Source organism: Dipodomys spectabilis, unplaced genomic scaffold (genome assembly GCF_019054845.1).
Source record: "Dipodomys spectabilis isolate Male_0828 unplaced genomic scaffold, ASM1905484v1 ptg000329l, whole genome shotgun sequence".
NCBI classification, from domain to species: Eukaryota; Metazoa; Chordata; class Mammalia; order Rodentia; family Heteromyidae; genus Dipodomys; species Dipodomys spectabilis.
In genome coordinates, this window is record NW_024871006.1 from 670209 (window position 1) to 685794 (window position 15586).

The following is a 15586-nucleotide window of genomic DNA, read 5'->3' on the forward strand; positions in this document are numbered from 1 at the left end:
ACTCATGCCTGTACTCCCAGCTACTTAGAGGCTAGGGTCTGAGGATCATGGTTTGATGTCAATCCAGGCAGGAAAGAGAAAGGAATTTTGTCTTTGACTTGCACAATGGTTATGATTATGTCAAAAAAGAGGAGGATGTGGGAGAACAAAAACAGTATCATCCCAGGTTTCTCAGTGGAAAGGGTCCAAATAAAAAGATGAAGGTAGCCGGGCACTGGTGGTTCATCCCTGCAATCCTAATTACTTAGGAGGCTGAGATCTGAGGATCGTGGTTCAAAGCCATCCTGGGCAGGAACGGCTGAGAAATTCTTATATCCAATTAACCACCAGAAAACCAGAAGTGGTGCTGTGGCTCAAGTGGTACAGTGCTTCCCTTGAGCAGGGACAGCACCAAGGCCCAGAGTTCAAGCCAAATGAATGACAAAAAAAAGGAAGGTGTAAGGTAGGTTTAGATGAAGGTGGAGGTGAAGGTGTAAGGTAGGTTTAGATGAAGGTGGAGGTGGAGGTGGAGGTGGAGGTGCAAGTGGAGGTAGGGGTGGAGGTGGAGGTGTAGACAGGAAGAAGGGTTTGGGTAGACTCACCTATGGCTTTCGTGGGTTCTGACAGGACCTACTAACAAAAGGTTTGCTGATACAGTTTATGAAAGACCTCGCCTGTACACATGCCCAGACTGACAGTTTGCTCAGACACCTTTGGAAACAAGAAAGACATCATCATAGCCAGCAATCAGCTTTACCTGATAGACAGGGGGAAATCCTGTAGAATGGTAGCAAGGCCACTTTAAGGACATGGATTTATTGTAAGTAGGATAAGTTCATTAACAGAAGAGGATGACTCACTCAAACACACTTTCTCCTCATTTCACAGTTTTCTCCTGACTCTGCTGATTACTTAGGAGCTTCAGAATCTCATGTCCTGTTCTTGGCATTGCTAACAGTAAGAAGACATTTCCTTTCAATGCTCTCACACAAGGGAATGCACAATTTGTATGGCTTGAGTTTCTTTGACTTGCAACAAGTTTAAAAAAAGTATCTAGATATTTTGAACATCTGCAGCAATATGTAGACATACACTTGCACACACACATATACATTCACACATGTAATGGTTTTTTTAATCTGAACACTAATATCAAGGACCATTTGAGGCCAAGAGTGAAGCCAACCCGAAAGAGTTTTACTGGTATCGACTTCATACTGTTATCTTATGTTATACTTTCTTTGAAGAGCAGAAACACTAATTTTGAATTTTATGGAATATTCACTCTATTGCCCTTCATGCCTTTTGAAAACATTGTCAAATGCAATTTTATATCTAAGAAAGCTCAATTAATATTTTAATTTTATAGTTATGCAACAGGAATCAATTTATAGATAACTAAACCTTAATCCATTGCATATTGAAATCATTGTTTATATGACGATGCTATACTAATTTTGTTTACCTTTCTTTTCCCCTAGTCTTACCTCCACTTTTTTATCTTTCTTTTTGTTCTGCGATGTCTGGAGAGGCACTTTGGGAAGAAGTCATTGAGAAAGGACCCTGTTTTCAGGTTGAAAAAGTTTAAGTTCTAGAATGTATAGATCAAAATGAGCTTCTAGATTCTTTTTCTCACACAACCCTGCCTCCAAATTCTTTGCTAAAGGGTGTTTGCTGCTTTATCATTTGAAAAACAGTCATGGCCCCTAAAGACTATACTTAAATCAAAAGTCAAGACAATATAAGAATAGTATCTTTTGACTCATGACAGAAAGGAAGTAGGCCATTTGAAAGGCAAGATGATGGCTGAAGAAAGGAAATTACATGGTTCTCCTGGTTATTTTGTTCTGATAACTGACGGCGGTGTATGGAGAAATGAAATTTTCTTTTGCTACAAGTTTTCAACTGGAAATCTGTTTGGATTTCAGAATTTCTCCAAGAAGCAGTGATGTTTTCCCAAACCCAGAAGAACCTGAAGGAGAAGATGAAGATGTACAGATGGAAAGAACAAGAGCATCAAATGCCGTGGCTGTCCTAGAAATGGATGAGGTAGAACTCAAAAAAGGGTCCTTAGCAAATCATTTTGTCTGTCAGATAAAGCAAACATCATTCTAATCTCAGCTTTTCTGAAAAATTCCTAAGGTTCTTTGAGCCTTGTACAGGTAGTGGTCAATATGCAAGGCACAAAAGGCTAAGAAAGCAAAGGAAATACACACACAGGTTAATTAACTTATTTTTCAGGGTCACAGTCTTGATAAGTATAGTCAGACATTTTAAAACCTCAGTAGTATTTTGTGAGTTTGATAACCCAAGGAAAGCTTATTCTAAGCAATTCAGAAGTGCTTGTGGATGCGTATATGTGAGTGTATGTTTTAACAAAGCCGTTGATTCAGTGACTGGCTTTATTCAGGCTGTCTAAAGATGGGCAATTACAAATTGCCTAATGACCCTGCAAATTATAGAGTTAGAGGAGTTCACATGAAAAGGAGAGCTTGTAAGGGAAGGGTTCAATTCTTGAGTCCATACTGGGAAATGAAAGATGAGAGGACAGAGCACTCTCTCAGTGGAAGGTGGAATAATGCCACATTGCTACTCACTTGTCCTTACAGAAACCAGTTATCATTGCCAACTGTCTCCGGAAGGAATATGCATGCAGAAGGAAAAATTGCTTTTCCAAACAGAAGAAAACAATCGCCACAAGAAATGTTTCTTTCTGTGTTAAAAAAGGTTGGAAACAATAGCTCTGTTAGTACAGCCATCTTGACCTCTAATAGAGGTCGAATGCTTGTCAGTAAAGAGTATCTGAATCAAAGCTTTGTGTTGCTGAATATGAAACACAGGTTGTTCACTAGCTCCTTTGGGTTTATAAGCCTAGGTTATTAGCGTTACAGTTTTCCTTTGTATCAGAAGACAGTGATCTAGATTCTATTAAGCAATAAACAGCAACTAAAATAGTAGCAGCAAATATGCAGTCTTTCCATTAAAAATAGTGGCACAGGTTTTGTTTTCTATATTAAAAATACATTTATTTACTTGATACTTATTTATGCAGTTTTGAATACAATCCAGGACCTCACACATAGTAGGTAAACAGCCTACCACTAAATTGTGTCTTCATCCCTGGGAGAGATTTTAAAGCAACATAATGTCATTATGGGTAAAATCTAACTGAAGCATAGCAGCCCATCTGACAAACAGTATGCTATCCATTGGTTTAAATGCAATGTGCAGGGGCTGGGAAGGTGGCTCAGTGGTAGAGCGCTTGCCTTGCATGCATGAGGCCCTGGGTTCGATTCCTCAGCACCACATAAGCAAAAAGAAAAAAGCCGGAAGTAGTGCTGTGGCTCAAGTGGTAGAGTGCTAGCCTTGAGCTGAAGAGCTGAAGGACAGTGCTCAGGCCCAGAGTTCAGGCCCCACGACCGGACCCCCCCCCCAAAAAAAAAAAAAAAAAAGAAATGCAATGTGCAGAGCACATTGTGCGTAGTGCTTGACATAGTCTTCAAATGGTATGTGCTTTGATTTCTGTTGTAACTATTTGCACATTTTTGAGTACACCTGTTTTTTTTTTTTTTCTTTCAGGTGAAATTATAGGACTTTTAGGACACAATGGAGCGGGTAAAAGTACAATGATTAAGATGATAACAGGAGACACAAAACCGACTGCCGGTCAGGTCAGTAAAGCCCACAGAGAGAAGTCCATTTTAATGCTACCTAGGACAAACATTTTACGGTGAGTGTGGAGGTTCATCTGAAAAATACGTGAATGTCAGGTGCCAGTGGCTCGTGCCTATAGTCCTAGCTACTCAGGAGGCTGAGATCCTCTGAGGATTGTGGTTTGAAGTCATCCCAGGCAGGAAAAGTTTATGAGACCCTTATCTCCAATTAACCAGCAAAAAGCCAGAAGTAGAAGAGTGGCTTAAGTGGTAAAGTGCTATCCTTCAAAGCAAAAACTAAGGAAAAGCACCCAGGATCTGTGTTTTAGCCCTGATACTGGCCCAAAATAAAATCATATGTAAAAGATATCCCATCACTCTCCCAGTGACAAATTCTCACTTATAATTAATGGATCAAAACCTTTACCTTGGCTGCAAAAGGCTTGACATGATGTGGGCTCTGTTAACCTATCCTCCACCCCTCCTTAGATTGGCCTTTACTGACCCTTTCACTGTAGGGTCTTGGGGTTTGAGCTCCCTGTGGATAGAGTAGCCATTGGTGCGTGGTTATCTTCTCATTACTAGAAAACATGCCTTCTAAAAAGACCTTTCCTTGATTGTTTGCCATATTAAATCTTCTACGTCATTCTCAGGCACACTTACTTCCTTTAATACATTGAACAAAGGCTTTAACTATATCCCTTGTGTATTTACTTGCTCTCTTTCTGTTTCTCTCTTTCAAATGAAAGATTTTTTTAAATTTGAAAATGCTAAAAAAAAAAAAAAAAACCCAGAGGGGTTAAATTATATAAGTCAAGCAAAGAGCACGTTTTCTTTTGGACAATGTCACCCAAGGGGTCCAGTTAACTTGTTTCCTAACTCTTTTGTATGGGAGAGAGACATTATAGTATGAAAGTCCAGGCTTGGTCTAAAGGGTGATCTCAGTCTCAGGTCCCAAGTTTCCCTTCTGTGATCTTGTACACATTTCTTCATCTGAGCATGTGTTTTTCTTTTTTTGCAAATGTAATGCTAAAACTACGTACCAAATATAGGGTTTCTGTAAAGATAATGTAACTCAAACCATCACAAATGCTGAGATTCCAGCACAGGAGATATACAGTTATTTTAATACTGTCTAACTCCTCAAAATAACAAATGTTGCCATGAATGTATTGGTTTCCAATGTAGCAGTTCAGGATTTATTATTTATGTTTATACATTATCTAGTGGAGGATTTCCTATCCTTAAAACTAATGGCTTTTTGGATTGGGCAAATTTTTTGTGTGTGGTAGGATGCTTAGTAGCATCCTTGTTCTCTACCCACTAGATGCCAGTACTACCTTTCCTACCACAGACAACCAAGTATGTCTTCACATAAATATAAATCTACTCTGACAGGATGATTGCTCCTGACTGAGAACTTTATTGCTTTATTGTGGAATACAGCCTATAGTTATAAGTTTTTTTTTTTTTTATCACTGGCGAAACAGAATCCTTTCCAATGATCTCTGTTGAAGGTGTAGACCAGTGAATGAAGTCAATCAATGGACAACCAAATAAACAATCTCAAATTCAACTCCAATGATTAGTAATAACTAATCATTAGCAAATCAGTAACAACATCTAAACTATAAACTATTCACTCACCATTGCTCTTTCCCTTTGTCCACTCCTTCTCTTAAATATCCACCCTCCTTAGGTCAAGACATGTTTCAGTTTCCTGATATTTATCTTGTCAAACTGTTAATTTTCAAAGGGGAACCACTACAGAATCTCATGTCTCCATATACCAACTTGATCATCTAACATTCATAAATATACATATACATATGCATTCACATACATGGATATTTAGGTCTAACATTCATGTATATGGATGTTATGTACACATATACATATATATTTATATTTTAGGTCTAACATCCATGTATGAGATAAAGCATGTGCCCTTTAAGTTTCTGAGTCTGACTTTATTCAACTATGTTCATTTCCCTACAAATGGATAATAATTTCATTATTCCTGATAGTTTAAAAATGTGTGTATGTGTGCATATATTTACATACATACATACATATGTGTGGATAGATATACATATTTTCTTAACCCCTTTATCAGCTGTAAAGCTGCTGGGCTGATTCCATAACTCAGCTCTGGTGAATAGTTCTGTAATGAGCTTGAGTGTGTGGGTGCCTTTATTGCATCCTGACTTCCATTTTGCTGTTGTTGTTGTCTTGGATAAATGCCCAAGGTGCTATTGCAGGATCTTAGGCCAGTTCTGTTTTTTGATGAACCTCCGTACGGACTTCTCTATTCTATATACATAACTTTGAGCAGAATCTGACAATGCATTGTTTTGTGTAGGTGATTTTGAAGCCGAGCAGTGAAGAGGATACCCAGGGGTTCCTGGGGTATTGTCCTCAGGAAAACTTACTGTGGCCAGTCCTGACAGTGAGGGAACACCTAGAGGTGTATGCTGCAGTGAAAGGGCTGAGGAGAAAGCACGCTTCAATCACCATTGCACGGTAAATGAGCAACCCACACCCCTTCCCTGCTAGGGATATATCACACAAAAGCAAAGAAGCGAGCTTCTAGATCATGACCCCTTGCTTGTGGGAGGAGACGTGGTCATCTAGAACTCCAGTCAGAGTTGTTTTCTCTCATTTTAAGCCTGGAGACAAAAGCTTACCAGTTATTCATTTTTTGGGGGTGGGGGGAGGTGCAGTTTTGGGGCTTGAACTTAGTGCCTGAGCACTGACCCTGAGCTGCTTTTGCTCAAGGCTAACACTCTACCACATGAACCACAGCACCACTTCTGGCTTTTTCTCTGTATGTAATATTGAAGAATCGAACCCAGGACTTTATGCATGCTTGGAAAGCACTCTACCACTAAGCCACATTCCCAGCCCTACCAGATTTTCTTATCTGGAAAGAAATAAATGAAACTATAGTGGGATGATGGTGAGACTATCTGTATTGCTCAAGTTAACATTATAATGAACCACCTAAGGCCAGCTACATTCAAAGAAAGAGATTTATTTCACTTACAGATTCTGAGGTGGACAATCCAAGATTGGGCAGCCTCTGGTGAGGGCCAGACAGCCAGTTACTTCAAGGCAGGGATGTGTACGAGAAAGAACAATCATATGGCCACACAGGAAGCCAGAGCAAAGCAGAGATCCCACAATCCCTTCTGATACTACACTTTCAATTCAGTTGAGGACCTCCCACCAAGCCCCACTCCTTAATGGTTCTACCATCTCCTAACAGCAACCCCCTGGGGACAAAACATCCCACATATCAACCCTGTGGGGACAAACCACATCTAGACTATAGCGGTTTTCAAAGTCATTCAATGATTCTTCAGAATTCTCCACTAGTGTGTTTGTTCTGATCCATTTATTCTGCCTCCTGCCTTTTCCATTGCTCATGCATAATGCTAATGAAATCACTCTATTTCCTTTAGGCTGGTGAATGCATTTAAGCTGCAGGACCAGCTGCAGGCCCCAGTGAAGACGTTAGCAGAGGGAGTAAAGAGAAAGGTATGGCTAGGACTTGGGGATGCTCTGAGCATCCCATAACTAGTCTAATGAGTGATGCCTCTCCTTCCAGCTGTGCTTTGTGCTGAGCATCCTGGGGAACCCATCAGTGCTGCTTCTGGATGAGCCATCGACAGGGATGGACCCTGAGGGGCAGCAGCAAATGTGGTGAGGTGTTATCCCGAATTATCCTTGTGTGGACATACAGATCCTGTAGCAACACACCTTCAACACTGATGTTCACTTAGAAACAAAAAGATACTCACCCATCAACAGAAAAATCAACGTTAAGAAAAAAGAAATAAGCCGGGTGCCAGTGGCTCATGCCTGTAATCCTATCTACTGAGGAGGCTGAGATTAGAGGATTGTGGTTTAAAGCCAACCCAGGTAGAAAAGTCCCTGTGAGACTCTTACCACCAATTAACCACTCAAAAATCAGAAGTGGCACTGTGGCTCAAGTAATAGAGTACTAGCCTTGAACACAAACAGGCTCAGGGACAGCGCCCAGACCCCGAGTTCAAGCCCCACAACCTACAAAAAAGAAAAAGAAATAGCCACTTCATATCACAATGAACAGTTCTCATTGAGAAGGAAAGTGTGTTTCTCAACCTAAAACACATTCTGAGGAGTTTTCTTTCCTTTTGGACCTTCTAATATATATGAGGCATACTTGTGAGATGAATTATTAAGCTTTAAATCACTTAGCATGTAATTCTTGTGAAGGATAAAAGAAGCATTCCAACAAGGAAACTTCTTTAATATGAAAATTTCTATAATCTGATATTTTATATCTTGATAGCTCATGTCAAAATTATCACTTTAAAACAAATTCTCATTTTCTATCTTTCATCCCTTTGCACTCTCACAAGTACTTCTGAAATAGCAATTTTGTGTTTTGTTGTTGGTTTTTTTAAACAATCCTTGCACCCAATATCATTCTCTATGTTCGGCCAATCCATTTTCTAAATTATGTCATCTAACTAATTGTTTGGTTTCATGACTGTTACCCCTACAAAAATTCTGGTTTGGGTCTAGTCTGAAATCACATCTGGTTTTGAAACTCTTTATTAAAAAAAATTCCACAATATCATGAACTTTCCCTTTATTTGACCTCTTCTCTTGATTGAACTCTAGGCAGGCGATCCGGGCCACCATTAAAAACATGAATGGGGGTGCCCTCCTGGCCACCCACTACATGGTAGAAGCCGAAGCCGTGTGTGACCGCGTGGCCATCATGGTGTCTGGAAGGCTGAGGTGAGTGCATACCTAGGCGTGCATTTGATCCCTAGGTTACCTGCTCTGATAGAAGGGTGTTACCCATTGTGAGAAGCTGGAGAGGCCAATCCCAGCTCTTTGTGCCTCTGTGGCCCCCAGGGCTGAATGACTCACTGATTCTAGCCAAGTCTTGCTTGACTTCATCCTCCTCCTGTCTCCAGATGTCTTGGTTCCACCCAACACCTGAAAAGCAAGTTCGGCAAAGATTACCTGCTGGAGATGAAGGTGAAGAGCCTCTCACAGGTGGAGCCCCTCCATGCAGAGATCCTAAGACTTTTCCCTCAGGCTGCTCGGCAGGAAAGGTAAGCATAGGTCTTTTGTGTCAGTGTTTCTATTGGAGTGGTGAAGTAATAACAGCTTTTACCTTTTCACTGATGAAGAGAGTTATTGAGTACATACATTACTGGAGAAAGGCTCTGTTCCAAGTGCTGCCATAATATAGAAGTGGGATAACCAAATGCTATTTGGAAGTTGACTCTTAGAAGGGTATTAGCATTTCTGGTGGCTCTATGGTGTGGCTCAGGTAGTATATATTTGATCGAAGGTCATCTCAGTGGCCCTTTCTAAAGGGTAAAACCATCCTCTGGTAAAGGAGAACCCACAAATTAAATCTAAGCACAGTACCAGCCATCCCTCAAAGTTTATTGAATGGTGTCTCAGACTGTCATTATTATCATAACAGCATTTTAGGCTTAGGTAGATCAGATGGCACCAAGTAACTGTGGTAGAGCCACGTTGAACTTGGCTGTTGTTGGGCTTTATTTTTTGGCTTAAATATTCTTCTCATTGAGAAAGAGGAAGAATAATCTATTTTTTTCCCTTCATAAGGCATAATGCTGTTGATTTCCTTCCTTGCGTTCCTATCTACTTAGTGGACTGACATTTTGTTGATCAAAGAATATTTACCCCATGGCTATCTCCAAGACCAGATTGATATGTGTATTGAAACAAATACTAGACAAGACTGTTGCTTCTTTTCAGACAGGGACCCATTCAAGGTCATAACCTTGAAACTTGGAGGTCAGTCTTACTTTCTCCTCTTCTCAGGTATTCCTCCTTGATGGTCTATAAATTGCCCATTGAGGATGTTCGACCTTTATCACAGACTTTCTTCAAATTGGAGCTAGGTAAGTGATGGTTTAGACAGTATTGAGAAACAAGGAAAAATCCAATTCAACAGTGCAACATGCACAAATACTGAATTGTAGTATTATACTCATATCATGGGAAAAAAAACATTTGTCAATTCCTTAGATTTTTTTGATTGAATGTTCTCCCAAGTGCCCTGAATAAAAACCATATGAACCTCTAATGTACATTCATCCTTACACAGTTAAGCAGAACTTCAGCTTGGAGGAGTACAGTCTTTCACAGTCTACTCTGGAACAGGTAGGTCAGTTCAAGTGATTTTACATCATCCATTGAATAAGAGTACATAACCTACTCCTACCCTGTGCGCTCTGTGGCAGCTTCAGAAGGAAAAATGACGTCCTTCCCTTCCATTTGTTCTTCCCACCACAGGTTTTCCTGGAGCTCGCCAAAGAACAGGAACTGGATGATTTTGATGAGGAGATTAATTCCTCCATGAAGTGGAAGCTCCTCCCACAGGAAGACCCTTAAAGCTCCTTGTAACAACACTTCCATTTAAGCTTGTACATGTATCAGGCTTATGTGTCACTGTGCCAAAATTTTTATCTGACAAGTGAAGGGAGGGTTTATTTTGGTTTAGGATTTCAGATAATTCAGCCCAAAGTCCTTTGGCTCCATTGACTCTGCACAGAACATTTATGGCAGCAGGAGCATGTGGTAGAAGAGACTCTCCACCCGGTGATGGACAGAATTCAAAGAGCAAGGAGGAAAACTAGGGACTAGGTTCTAACTTTCCACATCATGCCCCTCAGTGATTCTCTTCCTCCAGCTAAGCCCTTCAGGATCCATCTCCTCCCCAAATAGTACACCAGTTGGGGCTAAGTGTTCAACAAATGAGCCTGTGAAGTCCATTGTATACCCAAATCATAGGAACTTGTAACTGTTTTTATTTTGTTGTTGTTCATGGGGCTTGAACTCTGGGCCTGGCCGCTGTCCCTGAGCTCTTCAGCTCAAGGCTAGTGCTCAAGCCACAGCACCACTTCTGGCCTTTTTTGCTATGTGGTGCTGAGGAATCGAACCCAGGGCTTCACTGAGCCACCTTCCCAGCCCCTTGTAACTCTTTTTAAAGACAGTATTCTACAGCTTAATGTGATTTATCCAGATGTGGCCCAGTGTATTCTTGGAATGCACAATTTTTCTCAAAAAGATTCCTTATTAGTGGAGCCAGTGGGCAAAGTCAAGAAGCACCAAGGATGGAGCTTGAGAGCAAATAGACCATGTGATTACGGTGCCAGCTAACAAGTCTCTTTTCACACACATAATGGAATTGCTTATTCTTCTAAGGATGCAACGGAGATTGATTTCCTTTCCATAATTTTAAAATATTGACTTATTTTCTTATCTTTTTTATTCACTCAAGTACAGGTTAAGACATAATATTGATTTTAATGGAAATGGAATCGATTACCCAGCAGCACTGTATTTTTTGCTTTAAAAATTCACTGATTTTTCTTTTCTTGCCATTTTGCAGACTTTAAACTAAAAGTAAATGGATTTTTTTGGTCTGTTTTGACAATGCAGGAAATTTGAAACCTGTGAAGATAAATATTTTCAATGAGAATTGGAATGATCATGTAGATGAGCATTTTTAAATATATATTTACATCAAATTTGAGCATATTTTTACTTTTCTGTGTTTTCTTTTATGATACAGAGTATACTCTTACAAAAAGCACTAAAACTTGATAGGCCTTATTTACCATGTTTAGATATGTTATGACTTTATCTAACTAGAGACCTGAGATACCTTAAAATTCACAAAATTGATTGGCAAACTTTTTAAATGTGAGTTTTGTTGATATGACCAATATTATCATTGTTGTCTAATTGAACATTCAAAGGTAGTTAAGTAAAAGATCTTTGCTTTGATTCCTATGACTTCCTTATCTGTGGAAATAATGCACAGCTTTCAATCTACAAGAACAGAGATCTTGAGCCAAGGATTCCAGTATTTCTTCTTTTGAACAGAAGAAGTTATTTTAACAATTATTATTTCTCAATTGACTTACCTGACTTTTATGGATTACTGACTTTTATGAATTATCTATGAGTTGATACAAGTCAACAAGTTGAAAGCTGTAGTTCACATCACTTATACCAAGACTCCAATAAGTATTCCTTGCCATTAATTCAGTGACAAAAACAGTGCAATTAACTTTGTCTTATAAAGCTTTCCCTTAAATAATACAAGAGTTTCTAAGACATGGCTCAGTTGTACTAACAACATTCCATTAGACTCAGGGAGTGTTTTAGTGAAGCATTTTTTAAAAAGGAAGTGTCACCATCCCATTTTATGGGCACCGACCACTCTTAGAGATGCACACATCATTTCAGCATTCTGAGAGTACATTCTCCCAGCTAACCAATGAAGAAAAGTAATGCTAATAATCTAAGTGAGAATGTTTCAAAGGGACTGTTTTTATCTCTTAGTCCTGTGGAAGGAACCAAGATGGTAATCTTGGGGCACATGAAATATCAGAACTATGATTCCAGAAGCATGATGTAAAAATGATAATATATTGAGCACATCAAGAATGAACATGTATTGGTCTTCACTTAGAAAACTAAGGCTATACATTACAAGCTAGGTTTGGGGCATATATTGATTATTTTATGCAGAACTCCTAAGAACGTTGTAACTAATTATTCTTATTAATATTTGACACTGTGGAAGGCAGACTTCTGAAATGTCCCATTGAAGATATCTGTTCCCCTAATCTCTGGAGCCTATGCATGTGGTGATGGGTCATTGTTTGTGTCGTGGTGTTATATGGTATGATGCAGTTAACATTCACATGAGAAGATCATCTCTGTGAGCACAACCAAATGTATGAATGTTGAAGTTTCATCCCTTAATATCCTGTAGAATTAGTGTCATGGGGGTGTAAGATGTATGTGAAAGTTGTACTTCATCTCCTCAACATTACTCCTGAAATCATTTCTGGATGCTTTAATATCTCCCCAGCTGATCTGATGATTCACCCAATACTCTAGTGTCTTCTTTCCTCAGCATTATTTATTTCACCTTGAGCACTGCCTCTCCCCATTAACAAAGAATTACATAGCCCTAAATATCAATAGTGTTGAGGAAATCTGATCACTTGAAGTACTTCCAAAGAAAACTAAAGGCAGTACTGAGCGGGCCAACCATACAAGACTTTTGAGGGGACAGCAAATGGAAATTTTATTGACAAGAATGCAATCTGCAAGTGGAAACAGATGCTCGGGCAACCTGTGAGAAAAGCACAAGGGATAATCCAAAATAGAAACAAAATTTGAGTGATTAGAGACAATGGGTTCATATGGAAAGGCTGGGCAAAATTGAGCTTTGGACATTATGAATTTTAAACCAAGTGCATTAGAAAGCCATTAGAAGTTGGCTGGTTATGAGAGAAAGCTCTATTATCATAGACATCATTAGAAAAGATAATATTTGGCTCTGAATCCAGACTACCTCTATGGTATTAATGATGGGAGTAGAGCGATTTATTGGGAAGGTATGACAGTAATACTAATTGGAGTATGGTAAGGATGGTGGATATGGAGACTGGTTGGATTGAGAGACACTCTGGAACTAAAGTCAATACAATTTCATGGTGGATTGAGTGCTAAGGTATTTCAAGGATGGGAGTAAAGCAGTTTTCCTATAGTTTAGCTTGAGAAGGTGGCAAGTGTTGGTATTTCCTGAGATAAAGCAGAAAGGAGAAGAAGACATGGAATAGGAAACATTAAACAAAGTCAAGAGTTTGCTCCTTTCAATGTTCAAAACTTGATTAGATTATTTGACTCAACATGCCAATCAGAAAACCCAGAACTTTTCCTTAGAGTAAAAGCTCTTTGCTTTATATTGTTTTGAAAGAGTGTTCTATGTTTTGAAACCTGTTCCTTCCTCCAAGATACAGACAAGTTACAAATACTGTGTTCCCTCTGCAACACTCTTGATGAGATCATAAATTGTCAGGGAACAAGTCCAGTTGGAGTTCTCTGATGTAGGAATTGACTAGAAGTCAATAAAAATGAATTTATTCAAGAGTGATCACATGAATTCAGGGCTTGGCAGTCTAAGAAAATGACAGCTCTGATCTCCCTCTAAAAGTCATTTAACTGGGAGCCTTCAAAGCAGGCAAATGCACCAGCCATAACAAAGATGTTGTCTAGATCTGAACTATATTCCTGTCAGTGATGAGACCCAGGGATGAGATTGAGGAGAGTGTTTAAGTCACTTTCGTCAAACACCAGAAAAGTAAGTTCACCTTTTCTTTTTCCTGTTTGGTTTGTAGTCTGTCATTATAAATAAGCTTTCATGTGTTAAATGACAAATTTCTGTGGAGAAATTTGAATATAATAATGATGTTTATTGCAGCATTATTTACCATAGCTAAGATATGGAACCAACCCAGATGCCCCTCAGTAGATGAAGGGATCAAGAAAATGTGGTATATATACACAATGGAATTCTATGCCTCCATCAGAAAGAATGACATTGCCCCATTTGTTAGGAAATGGAAAAACTTGGAAAAAATTATATTAAGTGAAGTAAGCCAGGCCCAAAGAAACACAGGTCCCATGGTATCCCTTATTTGCAATATCTAGTATATGTATGAGTCAAGCGGAAAAAGTCAGATAATGAGATGTTAGGAAAATGAATCCTTAAATAGGTATTTTAATGTTTTTTTTTCTTTCATGCATGTGTTTCTAATGCATTTATAACTTTATTTCTTTGTTGCTTTGTATGTCCCTCCCCCACAGTATAACCCCCGCTTTCAATATATTTGATGTCAGTATAACTTATGGAGGAGATGGGGAAAAACAAGTCATTTAAGGACTCTCATTTAAGGACTCAGGTGGACCTGTTGCAACAATGAGAAGTACAAATTGTCATGTCAAAAAGGAGCTTTACAATGTCGGTGGGGGGGGAGCGAGGGGGGGGGAAGGATGGGGGGAGGGGGGAGGCTGGGAAGGGAGGTGAAGGGTAAACAAAGGAGGAGGCTGCAATGCTTGGTAAGAAATGTACGCATTATCTTGCCCATGTAATTGTAACCCCTCTGTACAGTATGTTCACAAATAAAATAAAATTAAAAAAATAATGAATTTAATGTTTCTGAATTTCTGCCAGTATATTTTACAGATAAAAGGAGTCAGTTAATAACTATTTTTTAATTTCAACTATTGCATCATGTTCAGAAAAAAAACCTGTGAATGTGCCAATAAGCTAGAAATGCACTAATGAATTATCATGAAGAATTTGTGTGTTTTTTTATACTTTTCATGTGTGAATCTGAATGTGAGTGCATTTGCAAGTTGGAAATACACTTGCATCAACATATAGCTTCTATCTGTAGGATATCAGCAATTTACAAGCATTTTGAGACTGTTCCTATAATGTTCGGGAAATGTTCTGATGATCTCTGCCTCTCATTCTCAGACCTATGTGTATTTTTTAAATTTTGCATTCAAATAATAATTTTTAAATTTAAAAAACGTTGTTTTTATTATCTTGAAGTATCTGTACTGAGGTGTTTCCATTCGATCTATCTGTTTAAGAGCACAAGGTATCTTGAGCAATTTCACCCCTTCTGTCGCTCTTCCCCATCTCTCCCCACCCCTCCCAGCCCTTCAAGTTTCCAGGTTCATTTTTACATATATACATTAAATATTATAACTGTACTCTCCCACCCTTCCTCTCTCCATTCATCAGACCTATATTTTTTCATATAAAATACTTTTCTGCATCTTTTACTCTTTGGGTATAGTATGTTGAATCAGATTGAGAAATGCACACTTTCCATTGCAATGGTGATTATTTCAATTCTATATCCTTTACCATTCGACTAGTTTGTAACAAATAGATTTCCATTTCTTGACTCAGAAAGTCAATATTAATTATTTTGAAGCAAAGAGTTTTCTTCTGACCTTAATAATAAATGGGAGAAATTCTTCGAAGTTAAACTATGAGATTGATAATGAGATCTTGAACTAAAGAACAGACAACA

General features: G+C 38.9%; 1 protein-coding gene across 1 annotated transcript in view; it reads left to right on the forward strand.

The window, feature by feature from the left end:
- The window catches only part of Abca9 (ATP binding cassette subfamily A member 9), a 45055-nt gene extending 34519 nt beyond the window's left edge, over positions 1 to 10536 (forward strand). Inside the window, 13 exon segments of the mRNA XM_042665469.1 lie at positions 868 to 936; positions 1461 to 1552; positions 1908 to 2028; positions 2589 to 2706; positions 3559 to 3650; positions 5995 to 6155; positions 7097 to 7172; positions 7243 to 7337; positions 8304 to 8423; positions 8606 to 8746; positions 9492 to 9571; positions 9778 to 9833; positions 9966 to 10536. Of these exon segments, the coding sequence (XP_042521403.1) occupies positions 868 to 936; positions 1461 to 1552; positions 1908 to 2028; positions 2589 to 2706; positions 3559 to 3650; positions 5995 to 6155; positions 7097 to 7172; positions 7243 to 7337; positions 8304 to 8423; positions 8606 to 8746; positions 9492 to 9571; positions 9778 to 9833; positions 9966 to 10064 (1320 nt within the window). The 3' untranslated portion in view covers positions 10065 to 10536.
- Positions 10537 to 15586: the final 5050 nt, after the last annotated feature.